This window comes from Austrofundulus limnaeus, unplaced genomic scaffold (assembly GCF_001266775.1).
Source record: "Austrofundulus limnaeus strain Quisiro unplaced genomic scaffold, Austrofundulus_limnaeus-1.0 Scaffold221, whole genome shotgun sequence".
Classification (NCBI taxonomy): domain Eukaryota; kingdom Metazoa; phylum Chordata; class Actinopteri; order Cyprinodontiformes; family Rivulidae; genus Austrofundulus; species Austrofundulus limnaeus.
Window position 1 is genome coordinate 139,859 of NW_013952623.1, and position 13,493 is coordinate 153,351.

Here is a 13,493-nt window from a genome sequence, read left to right on the forward strand (position 1 = left end):
GCACAGAAACAGTACTATATAACATTTTAGACACATTCTAGACAGTTTATCAGCTAAAAAAAGTTAATTTTGGGGTAAGTTACTCTTTAAATTATAATTTGTTCCTATTTTTCTGTTGGATAAAATTTCCGTCAGATCTTTGCTTTGTAAAGGGGGGCCAATTGTCCTAAAATTAGAAACCATTGTCGGTTTTTTTTTTTCTTAAATTTTATTTAAAAGAAAAGCTTTCTGTGGAAAAGTCATGTAAAATGTATAAAATCAGCAGTTAAAAGCCAAAAAATACATTTAAAAAGAGTTTTAAACGAGGCCGTTGAAGTGGCTTGTCTAATTTTTGTAAGGAGTAAGTCAGTGATGTAAGATAGAGTCCATTCATAGATTTAAAAACTACATACAAATCAACTCTAAGCACCACAGGTAGTCGGCACAAAGAATCAAGAATTAGAGTAATATGATCATATTTACGGGTTCTGCTGAGGTCTCTAGCTGCTGTTTTCTGTACTAATTGGAGTCGTTTAAGGGCTTTTTGAGGCAGACCAGCAAATAGAGAATTGCAGTAATCAAGATGACAATAGACGAAAGCATGAATGGAGGTTGGAAGAGAGATCATTGTTCTTATTTTGGCAGTATTCTGAACATGATTAAAGGCCGTTTTAACAGTATTATTAAAATGTTTTGAAACGCACAGACCAGAATCTAAAACGACCCCATATTTCCTGGCCCCATGGGTAAAATGGAAACATGAAGAGTTGAGAATCTGAGTAATGGGGCCTTGTGTGCCTTGGGCCAAAACCTGACACCTCAGTTTTGTCATAGTGTAACAATAAAAAGTTATGCATCAAGACCTTAATATCAGAGAGACATGAAACTAGTATGTTTACAGCAGACAGATCAGATGTATCAAAAGCTAAATAAATTTGAGTTTCATCTGCATAGAAATGAAAAGAGATTTTATATTTGTGAATAACTTGACCAGGTGGTAACATGAATAGAAAATAGCAGTGGGCCAAGAATGGAGCCTTGAGTAACATCACAGATGAGTTTTACAAAACTAGAGGAATTGCTACCATTTAAAACACAGAAGAAGCTATCATGTAAAGAGGATTTAAACCAGTTCAGAACAGTTCCATTCACACTCACAGAACATTGTGGGCAATTAATTCGATTGTTGTGATCAATTGTAAAATGCTGCTGAGAGGTTCAACAGAATCCAGACCAAACAGCAGCCAGCATCCAGATTCATCCTAATATCATTCACAACTCCTAATCATGCAGTTTCAGTACTGTGGTGTCTGCGGAAACCAGAATAAAAACTTTAAAAGACTGAATTTTTGTTTTCAAAAGCTGATAACCGAGTATAGACTGCTTCTTCTAAAATTTTAGCCATGAAAGGATGTTCGGAAATAGGTTTATAGTTGTTTAGATCATCCATATCCATTTATTCTCTGAGGTCGGTGTCACCTCGTTGTTTTTGTACCTTTCTTTCAAGAAAATTATGATTCACATTTGTGATGTCCTCCCACAACTTTTTTTTAGGGTGCTGTCACCAAAAAAGTTCCTCTTATTCAGGATGTATATTTTTATCTGGGTTAATTCTATAAATCACTGTCAGGCAGTTTTTGAGAGTTTTTTATTTTTATTTTTCTAAAAGCTGTTTTTAGATCTTCTGAGTTGGCCCTGTTTTTGATCGTTTCTAACTCTGTGGCTTGTTTGGTTTTCAGGTTGGGTGGAGAAGGAGACGTACTACTGAGTCACCGCAGAAGAAGGGAGCGTGTTTTGTCATTATTTGCTGCCATGTTACATATTTGTTTGAGATGCCACAACCCCTCGCCCCTCATACATACAAAAAAGAAACGAGCATGGTTAAATTAAGAATATACTAATGTATGATGTCGTCCCCAATAAACTTTGTCCTTACTACTGTACGCAGAAGCTGCTTGTGTGTTTGTTTCATCAAAAGTTGTTCAGAAGGTTTGTACCGAGTTTGTTCATTTCAGTGCAGAGTATGAAAGTAGAAATCAAACTTCTGGTAATAATCTCTTGAAATAAGTATCACGCAAAAAGCAGGGAAACAACGTGTACGCTGAGTCAGCACCCGTACTGTTAAATGCTAGGTAAAATTTAAAACCAAACTGTTAAAATTTTCTAGATATTTAACTTTATTTACAAAGAAAATCCTAATAAAATACATAGAAATCTCTTTCAGTTGAGGAGGGTTTCCTCCAGAAAACTTGCAAAGCCTGGTGGACGTTTTTAATGCTGGAAAGGAGATTGGCAGGGGCTAGCAGTAGCACTGTCAATAATGCTAGGTCTCCGCAATTCTAAATAAGCAAGCAACAATGCTTAGGCTGGAGGAGTTTGAAGTAGCTAAAATCTCAGAGGCGTTGTGAGTTTCAGTGAGTTTCACCCCTGCAGGAGCAATGACGAGGGTCGCTTTGAGCACTATTTTTGTCGCGAGCCCAGTTTGACGAGCTGCTGACCCACATCGCTGCCCACATCTCCTGCCAGGACACCGACTACAGGTGCTCCATTTCAGCTGGAGAGCGCCTGTCCATCTGCCTCAGGTTAGTGGACATCATTCAGGATACTTCCCTGCGTCTTGGTCCTTCCGTCCCATCAGAAAATGTGACATGTCACATGGCTGAGTCTATGATTGATTGACGCTCCGCATCCAGTTGCAAAAATTCAGATTTTCCAACTCTATCGTCTGATGCATGAAATGCTTCACACAGGGCTAGATGCATGAGGCACATTTCTTGACACCACTAGACGCTCGTCCACCATAGACCACATGGAAACCAGATGCCCCTGGTGCTCAAATCACGTTCAGTCTAATTGCAGCATTAACCTGACTGATAAGCTAAGTCTATGAAATTTTACCCACCTGGAGAGGATAATCACAGCTTCAAGTGTTTGTGTTTTCACTGCCACTATCCATGTTGTTCATAGAGGACCGTCGCACTTTATGGGCACTAGTCCCCTAGCAAAATATGAGTTGAAACGTTGAAATATGGTTAGACATCACCATTCATCATTGTTGAAATCATACAGAAAGTGGTCGGTGACTTGCATCTTGAAACAATGTTAGGCTTTCAACCACAACTGATTCGTTATCAATGCTGATTCAACCTCTTTCCCTTCTCTCCCTTCTATTCCTAGAGAGAGGAGGAGGGGTGACAAACAGCATACAGTGATTCAACATTGATTAGACGTTGGCCTTTCAATCATTAGAACTCCACCATGAAACAACATTGATTCAATAACATCTTGTCAACATTGGTTAATGGCTAGAATCAGATGATTGTTTGATGGTTGATTCACCATCAATCATCGACCTTAACCAAAAATCAACTTTTTTTGACCATAATTCAACATTGAATTAACATCTTTTGCTATGAACAACATGGTGCACTAGTCCCCTAAAGCGCTATATATAGCGCTAATTGTGAACCTAAATTTCTTGTTTGCACCTTAGGACTGTGTGCGCATTTGCTCTTGCGAAATGTAAAAGTTAATCGTCTCAAGCCAATACAATGCAGAATCATTGTAAGTTAACAGCGCCCCCATCCAGTAAGTGTTTTTCTCAGAAGCTATATCCACAGTATTCCTGAATTTACACCAGTATCCATAATTCAGAAAGTATGTGGGTTTTTGTTTTGTTTTGTTTTTTACTTCTGCTTGTGCTGTTGTTCACAATTAGAAACAGACTTTTGGCTCATGGTGATAAAACAGTTATTGTGGATTGCTAGTTCTGCTGCTTCTTGGTCATTTTCTCATGTTTATGGTAGGGCTTCAGTTATAAAGCATGCAGGATATATCAGTAATTTTAAAATGTTTATTGGAGAACTGAAGCAAAGCTTTATGGGTACAGGAGAGTTTGGTGGGGTGTGGGAAAGGGAGAGCACGGAAAACAGGAAACCATCTTCACGTCAAAATAAGAGCATGGATTTTCCCTACTCATGGCTCCAGTTATCACTAGATCTCTTCATTAGCCTAGAAGCTTGAATTTACTTTTTGTACTTTTTAAACAATAGAAAGGACCAGTAAATAAATGGAAGGCAATGCAAAGCCCCCATGGGGATAGGAACAAACGTGTGTGTGTGTGTGTGTGTGTGTGTGTGTGTGTGTGTGTGTGTGTGTGTGTACTTGTTTAGGATCATTTCTGTTATACACACCTACCTTGTTAGGACCAATAGTCTTAATGAATGTATGAATGAATTCTGAATGGGTGTTCTGAACTGTAATTTCATTGTGCTCTGTACAATGACAATAAAGGTCTATCTAATCTAATTTAATCTAATCTAATCTAATCTAATGCAATCTAATGGGGACCAAAGACAGGTCCTAATATGGTGAAACTCCATTTGTGGGTCAGGGGTGAAGTTTAGGACTAAGGTATGATTTGAGTTTAGCTTAGTTTTAGGATCAGGTTGGTACCTGTGAGGTTAGTTTTAGGATAAATGGTCATGGTTAGGCTGTAGAAATTAATGGGAGTCAATGGAATGTCCCCATATGTATAGGTGGACACAGCTGTGTGTGTACATCCTCGTGCCAGCCTGGTCACAGATGACCGTCTTCTCACATGCAGGCAATCGAAGACCTGATCGAACATCACCCACAGTTGTAGAGCGTCTTTGTTCCTGTCGGTCAGTCGGGTTCCTCTGCCCTGCAGCCTCACAGGTGATTTCCTTCACAGCAGAGGGAGCCAGTGGAGGTCCAGCGGTGGGAATCTGCCGACAAAAGGATGGAGGGGATTCAGAAAAGAATGCGAGTGACAAAATGGAACGGAAGCGCCGTTAATATATTTAAAACACAACAAGCCGTTTGTGGATCCGACGCAACGGTTTCAAGCGAGGAAGGCTGCAGATGTAACCTAACATTATCATGCCTTCACCCCCCATCCACCACCTCCTTTCCTCCATCCTTATCCTGCCCTCCTTCAAAAGCAGGGCCCTTGCTTGTTGCCATGGCAACCCATTAGAGAGCCCTCGTTTTTTTTTTTTTTTTTTYTTTTTMAGTCTCTCTCCAACATCTAAATAAAATCTGGGCTATTTATAGAGCAAAGCAGTGACACGTGAGCTACAATACTGCACATGCATCCATGTCGCCTAAACAAAAATAAATGTTTTATGCACGGCTGTGTCCATCTGTGTGTTAGCGCAGGTTTACAGTCATCCAAAGATGGTCATCGTAGTAAATTCTATCAGAAGCCACTGGGCGTCCTTTTTTATTTTTGAAGACGTTTCACTTCTCGTTCAAAGAGTTCTCTTTTATTCAAAGTGAATGAAAGCAGCTGCCTAAAATGCTTGCCCTTTGCACGCCAAAGTTTGAGCTGAAGTTCTTGCACATTTCTTATCATTTAGAGCAGTGGTTCCCAACTCTGGTCCTCGAGGCCGACTATCCGGCGTGTTCTCGTTGTTTCCCAGCTCTTCCGATTCTTCAGAAGCCTGTTAATCACTCATTCACACAAAGCAGGGTCAAGGGTCTAAGTGGGGAAACAACTAAAACATGCAGGACAGTGGACCTTGAGGACCAACACTTGTTTTAGAGCACAATGTGTCAAACTCATTTTCAACGAGGGCCACGAACGTCTTGTTCCTCGTCTCAGTGCTGCGGCACCGCTAATTAGCAATAACTGAGCTCTACGTGGTATTTCTTGTGTAGAAATGTCATTTTTTAAAGGTCCTCTTATAAACACTGAACAGTACTTTGTGTACGACTGACTAAATGTGAAATAAATAATACAAAAATATTATTAAATACAAAAGTAAGAGTTCTACAGTTGTGGTGAGGAGCTGCTTACTTGAATTCTGAACCCTTCCCGACAGGAAATTCCCACAAGAGGGGCATTCGAGTTTAAATTTACCACTTGTTAGTGGGAAATTCCCACATCCCAGTACAACTGGGCTGCAGCAAAAAGTAGTTGGTGAAAATACAACAAAATTGAGTTTACATGGTGAATTTTGCCAGGTGCCAGCTACTTTTGTACCCAGTGCACCTCCGCCTAGTGGTGGGATGCCATCATTTTGATGATAAAATAATCAATATACATTATGGGAGATATAGTTTATGGTCAATGCTGGCTTTAAAGCTGCTTATTTTAAGATATTAATACACCTTTAAAGCTCTCGCGAGCCATATAAAATGCAGTGGTGGGCCACATTTGGCCCGCAGGCCTCGAGTTTGACACATATTGTAGAGTATGTGATGAGATCATTCTCAGCTACTACTACCACATCAAATTTTAACTCAGTGTCTGTAGAACTGATTGATTCATAGCCATTTTAGCGCTTTGTCTTTTTCAGTTAACAGTTGAGGATGCACGCCCAGTGGTTGGTTTCCAATAGTTTTAAATGAACTCCATCATGTGGCTCATAAGAGCCTAATAGTGACAAAGTGGGTTGAGTCTAACAGTTAATGCCAACATCTGTGCAGCAGGGGCGGTTCAATGGGCGGGGCCACAGGGGCATTGGCCCCAGCTGAAATTTGATTGGCCCCCTGAAGTGCCCCTGTCCTGTCACTCATCTGTCCCTTTGCGCAAGAGTGATGATGCTGGGTGCAGTTCCATGTCCAAACACTAGAGGCGCTAATGAAACCAGTAGAAAAGTCCAGCTTGAGTAAAGCTGACAGAAGTTTTTTGTTGTTGTTCTTAAAATTTGAACAATCCTGCAGAAAAAGTCCTCCATCTCACAAATGATGGCTGGATTCTCTCACATGCTGTGTGTTTGAGAGTATTTTATCTATGTAGAGGTTGATCTTGGTTTCATCTGTCCAAAGAATGTTCTTCCAGAACTCTGCTGCTTTTTTAGATGTTTTTTTAGCAAAGTCCAGTCTAGCCTTTTTATTCTTGAGTCTTATGAGTGTCTTGCACCATGCAGTGAACCCTCTGTATTTACTTTCATGCAGTCTTCTCTTTATGGTAGATTTGGATATTGATACTTCTACCTCCTGGAGAGTGTTGTTCACTTGGTTGGCTGTTGTGAAGGGGTTTCTCTTCACCGTGGAGATTATTCTGCCATCATCCACCACTGTTGTCTTCTGTGGGCGCCCAGGTCTTTTTGCATTGATGAGTTCACCTGCATGGAGAGCTCATTTGATTGCATGTTTTCTTCATTGCAAAATCTCCCAATTGCAAGCAGCATACCTTAAATCAACAAGTCTTTTATCTGCTTAGAAAATAACATAAAGGAATTGTCCACACCTGCCCATGAAACAGCCTTTGAGTCAATTGTCCAATTATTTCTGTCCCTTTAAAAACAGGGTGGCACATGATAAGGAGCTGAACTCCTAAACCCTTCCTCCAACTTTAATGTGGACACACTCAAATGAAAGCTGGAATTCTGGACTTCATGTCTACGTTCATACAGCTTGAATGTTTCAGTAAACAAGTTAAAAAAAAAACTTTGTGTCAGAGTCCAAATAAATATGGACCTAACTGTACATGTCAAGTTCTTACTTTTATCAAATCATCTAATCATATTTTTTCTCAACAACTTACAGTTGAAGATGTAAATAAGAAATAAGATTTGAAAGAATGATCGCTCTGTAAGGCTGGAAATGACCACAAAATTACTAGAATGATCTGATCGTTTCGCTCCTCTTGTTGTATTAGAATTGATTGAACAAACTGAACAAACTGGCATGAGAACTGTGAAAGACAGCATTTGCTGTTGTGAGTATAAAAAAACAAATATTATTTTAGTTTTGGTCAAAGCTGCAAAGGGCAGAGGGATCAAAGAGCCATGTGAGCTGCTGGGTTCAAAACTTGGTTCTGAGTGTTTACATTAACCCTTATGACCCAATTCCAGCCTGATTTCAGGAATCCACAGACCAGTGGTTTCATTTGGGTCAGGCTGCTTGGCCCAGTTTGAGGTCAGCTACCGTTGCGCGTTGACTGGTTCACTGAACATGGGCGTCACGTCACACACATGAGATTAACTTTTCTTGAATCATTTGTATTGTCTAAGGTTTTTTTCAACAACCATACAACAACTGTAGCAAGCTACCAAGCAACAACAAGCTAACATTAGCTACCATTAGCTTTCTCTGTCGTCATATCCTCTCGTTTTCTGAGTCATACTGCTGGATGGTCTGGTACAGTCTTTGGTGTTTTTCCTTCGAGTTTGATGTCATCTGTTGTTGTGTTGCAAATAAATGAAATAAGATTTGTGCGATTTTTATGTAATGATCTCAACTCAATCTGCTCAAAGTAAACATAAGCAGGGACGGAGCAGAAAAAGGCCAGGCCAGGCCTTCCAATGCAAAAATGCCATCAGTCTTTAACTCTTGCAGAAAAGACAATGGGTGATATGCATTCATTTCTGGAATGTGAGGCATTTCGTTTGAATAGCAGAAGGAAAAACTTGTTACCTTCAATGAGACTGATCTGTCTGGGTTAGCCTGATGTCATATTTTTGATCAGTTTAAGTTTTAACTTGAAGACGGCCCGATCAGCATCGGCTGAGGGGCAAAAACACGTCTCTGCAGTTAAACCTTCCTGTCACTGTTTGATCTATCTGAAGTTGATCTTGTCAGGTGCAGCAGAGCGCTCTTCAGGCCGGCTGATAAAGTCTTCTCGGGAAGACAGGCTCTCCCTGTTGTTTTAATCAGAATGCAATCACGCTGGAGTGACTGGCTCGGTCAGCGTGGCTCGAGACTTTGTAAAGTCTTTGTAAAGACACGCCAAATGAGGAAGCAGCAACCCCAAAGTTAGGTTTTTACGATCGTTTGCTCAAGAGATGTTTTTTTCTTAATATACAGCAGGTCTAAAACAACTTCTCAGGCAATATAAACTGCAACAAGTGGCAGAATGCTTTGAGTTTTGGGCTTACTGTAGATCCAGGGATGACAGACTAAATCTCTCATTTGTACTGTGGGATAAAAAAGGGTTTAAGAGCTACTAGAACAGATGCAAAGGGCCGCAAGAGTGCTGCTGCAGAGGTGCATACTGACGTGCAAGAATGCTGCAGTGAAATAATCAATATGGCCTCGACAAAGATCATTCCACCCCTGCTGGGGCTGTCATCGGTTAGGTAGCATACCGCAGCTATTTACAAGCCTGGTTTCAGTAGGGATGGAGAAATATGTTGGGGTAGACAAAGAGCTAGTCACAACGAGAGGGTAAATACTTTCAGGGGGGCCCCTCGGCTAATGGGGTTCTATACAAAGCAGCACTTTAGGTCTCGCCGATGAGCGTCTACTCAGTCTGAGATACAGCTCTAGCAAATGCAGTGTGGCGCAAATAAATCAGCTTTTGCAGCTCCGGATTTAGAGGCGGGGATGGGTTCAGAAGTTGGCTGTCTGCTGTCGGCACGCAACAACCTTGTCAAAGCAGCAGCGGGGGGGAAGGAGGTGTCTGTGAACCCAGCTGTTCAGCCGGGAGAGGTACGGATGAATCAGGAGGATGTTTTATTTTTTTCTTCCCTACCAGTGCTGACATTTAAAATGAATATACTTTTCACTCGCCAATTTTTTTTTAAACCTTTTGCATTTTTAATCCACAGCGTTAGAGAAGTAAATTGCTTCCAACAGAACTAGGCCATCCATCCATTTCTTCCAGTTATTCATGGTCAGGTTGCAGAATTCCATGAAGGAAACCATCATCGGCTCAAGACGCACTCTCAACGCTTCCAAAGAGATCTGGAGGTTCAAAGATTCCCAGGCCAGAGAATATTCAAAATCAAGTCTGGGTCTTCTCAGCGAGACTTTATCAAATGCAACCTAATCAGATGACCAAATTTCCTAAACGGGACATATCATACAAAATCCACATTTTAGCTGTAAACTTCATGATGTTGTGTACTTGCGGTCTCTAGGAGTACAGAAAAGTTTAATTTAGCCTCTCCCCATGCTGAATCTGTGTATTCTGTTTGGGTCATATGTTTCAACCCATTCAGTTTTCTTTAGTCCTTATTCTATAGAAAAATCTCTTTATATTTCATCTAAAGGTGCCAAATTAAACATTTCAGACTAGGTTACTACCTTGTAAGCACAACAATGAATTGGAAACACATATTTTACATAGAATACTGTACTGTACCGTATTACTGCATTACATATCCACAATAATCAAAGAGAGCTTTATTGTAAAGTGTTAAACAGTACACTATTTATGACTTATACCCCTGCTTCGAATGTTGTCAGTCCATTAAATGAACATTATTAGCAGTTATCAGTCACATACAATGTGTCTAGACTGTGGCTTCTCTCCCTTCTAGTGAGTTGAAGGCACTTTTCAATCCTTTGTATGACTGTATGCATTCAGGCGCAGTGGGTTTAGCTCCTCCCCCAGGACTCGGACCTGAGTCGGCCTAGTACACTGTCCATCTTTGACCAGGGTGTGTTTAACGTTTCCTGAAACTTTCATGTGTTTTTTTTTTTTTTGTTCAGTTTATTTGATGACGGGAGAGGGGAGTATATATTTAATATAAGAAAACCAAAATCCAACTGTTAAACCAGCCACGTGATTTGGCTCAAATTTCTGTCAGCGGTAACTCTACAAGTGACAGAGTTTCCCTGAAAGTTTAATCAAAATCCGAGATGGATTTATTTTATATTATTCCTTTATTTTCGTACTTTACAGGCAAAGGAGTCCTGCAATGGTGCCTCCTCTGCCTTCCCGTTTCCCCTTCCCCTGGAACGATAAATGGTCTGAACTTGTATAATGCTTTATCAAGCCCACTTGGACTCCAAAGCTCTTTACGCTTCAGTCTTTCACCCATTCATACAAACATTTACACAATGAAAAACAATAAAAATCTGAGAACCGCTGGAGAAGACCTCTGAGTGGCTTGCTGCTGAAATGTCACCGTGTGGAGAGCTTCATCTGCAGAATGACGACCCGATGGGAGGCGCGCCTCCACTCGTTCTCTGAAATGTTTCAAACTTTACCCAACTGTTCTCTGCGGTGTAATAAACATTTTTGAAAGAGTAATAAAAGGCCTGACAACATTCGAACTGGGTGTTTATACGTGTTTATTAGTCATTAATAAATAGTGCCTACCATATACTTTACAATAAAGCTGCCTTTAATAATTGTGGATATGTATAATGAAAGAAAACAATATTATATGTAAAATATGTGTTTCTGACATCTTCTCCTCAAAACCTTCAATGTTGTCTGGACGCAGAACAGCTGGCTTTCAAAACCAAAATATTTCAAGCAAAAATTTTGCAATTGTTATCCGAGCCCTTTCCCACATAAGCAAACCTGCACATGAACTTCTGACCAATCACACAACACTCTGTGCATTCACCTGTGAGAGAAAGTTCAGCCCAAGTTTTGTGTCAAGAAGGGGCAGATGGAAAAAACACATGACAAAATATGACAGTTTTTGTCAGTCAGCTGCGACAATGAGAGCCCATTTCATGGCTTTGGATCAAGTATGTGGGGGCCTCCCCTATCTCTGTGATTGAGCTGGACCAGGAAGCTCATTCCAATTCAATTCAAGTTTATTTATATAGCACCAAGTCACAACATACGTTGTCTCGGGGCACTGTACATAAAAAGATCAATCTAAAGAAGAAACCAGCAAATTGTGTTGAATCACTTCATCACAGTCTCCCATCCTGAGCAAACGGTGGAGAGGAAAAACTCCCCTTTAACAGGAAGAAACCTCCAGCAGAACCAGGCTCAGGACAGGAGACCATCTGCCTTGACCAGCTGGTTGAGGGACAGGAAAGAGACACAAACATAGAAGAACTGGTCCAGGACTGGTCCAGGTGCACCTTCTTTTGGAAGAGACAAAGAAAAAACATGATAGAAATAATAACATTAAACATGTAGTGAATAAAGACTAAAGACAACAGCAGAGTGAGGAAATGTGCTCAGTTTGTGCTCCAGCAGAAATGAAGAATAATTCAGGAAACCTAAGTCTAATTATAGGATTTATCAAAAATTAAAAGAAATCATTTCAGTTCCTTGTCTCCTGGATCTTTTTCAGTTCAATTCAATTAAGTTTATTTATATAGTGCCAAGTCACAACGAAGGGTACTGTACATAAACATTCACATACATTATAAAAGCCAATTAGTAAAAGTTATCAATCTAAGGAAGCCAGCAGATTGTGTTGACTCATCACTTCATCACAGTCTCCCATCCTGAGCAAGCACATTTCTTTCAGTCTTTCAGTTTCTTTCAGGGCCATTATCGTTAAAAAGGTTTATAACGTAGGTGGACCACTTATTTGAGAGCTTTGTGTTTTGGCTCAGTTCCTGTTTTACCGTGACGCTACTGCAATCAAAGTGCTGATCAATCTCTCGTTCAGTCTTGTCTACAAGAATCCAAGATACTTGAGGCAAAGACTCCCTTTTTTTTTAGAGAATAACCATATCCCTAAGTTTATACAAGCTAACCACCATCCAAGATGTTTTACACTAGAACCGTCCCAGAGCTTGCTAAAAATCAAGACATCCACATAAAAAAACAGAGCCTGATGTTCCCACAACTACCGCTTAAGGTCCAGTCCACAATTCAATACAACTTTATTTATAAAGCATTTTAAAAACACTGTTGGCCAAAGTAGTGTACGCTGATAAAAACACAATAAAGCATAAGCATAAAAAACAATAAACTAAGTAAAACGAGACATTTTAACTCTAACAACAACAAACGAAACAATATAAAAACTAAAAACAAGCTGAGTTAAAAGCCAAGGAGAACAAATGTGTTCTAAAACACAGGAAGTGAGTCAACCTGTGTGATTTGCAAACTCGGCTCATTCCACAGTTCAGGGGCAGCGACTGAAAACGCTCGATCACATCTCAGGCTTCTGTTTGATGTTGGATAAACCAACAGGAAGTGATCTGCTGACCTGACAACAGAGTGATTCTAAAACAGGGGTGCTGCGGTCCAGAGAGCAAAGGTTTTACCAGTGGAAAGGTGAGCAGCAGCATGAAGCACTCGAGTCAGTGCTGCCTGCTCTGCCCAACATAATGCAGTCATCTAAATGAGTCGTGATAAACGCACGGACTAAAACCACTAAATTATGCTGTGAAAGAAACGGTTAAGCAATAAAGCTGGACTTGATCAACTTGACAATATTCATGTTCGGACCAATAGTGAGGCATCAATACCATTGATCCCAGAACTTTGTGCTCTAAAATCAATTCTGAAATCAATATATTGATACTTTGATACTTCTGTCACTTCAGGTAATGTATACTGTTAACAGGAACACTGGAAGATAACTAAACCACTGAAATCTGGTCTGAGTCATATGCAGTTGGTGGGAACTACTTTTTCCTCCGCCAGGGTAATACATAAGCAGAATAGCACACGCTCAGTCTATAAATATTACATGACCAGCATTTTCATATACATGAAGATTCAGGTTTTCTGTTTTATAGTACCTCCAGATAATTAAACAATAATTTACTTTAACGATTTTGTTATTTTAGTTCTTTTCTTTATTGTTTGAAACATCACAACTCTGGTATTTTGTATTTTTTTAGGGCTGTCAAATGATTAATATTTTTTAATCTGATTAATCCCAAAG

At 40.1% G+C, this 13,493-nt stretch overlaps 1 protein-coding gene across 1 annotated transcript in view; it reads left to right on the plus strand.

Annotated features, from left to right (window-relative positions):
- Positions 1 to 1,926, plus strand: part of LOC106525268 (sodium/potassium-transporting ATPase subunit alpha-1) — a gene marked incomplete at its 5' end in the record, with an annotated part of 13,094 nt that extends 11,168 nt beyond the window's left edge. The window contains 1 exon segment of the mRNA XM_014019437.1: positions 1,719 to 1,926. Within this exon segment, the coding sequence (XP_013874891.1) occupies positions 1,719 to 1,747 (29 nt within the window).
- Between the last annotated feature and the right edge of the window lie 11,567 nt (positions 1,927 to 13,493).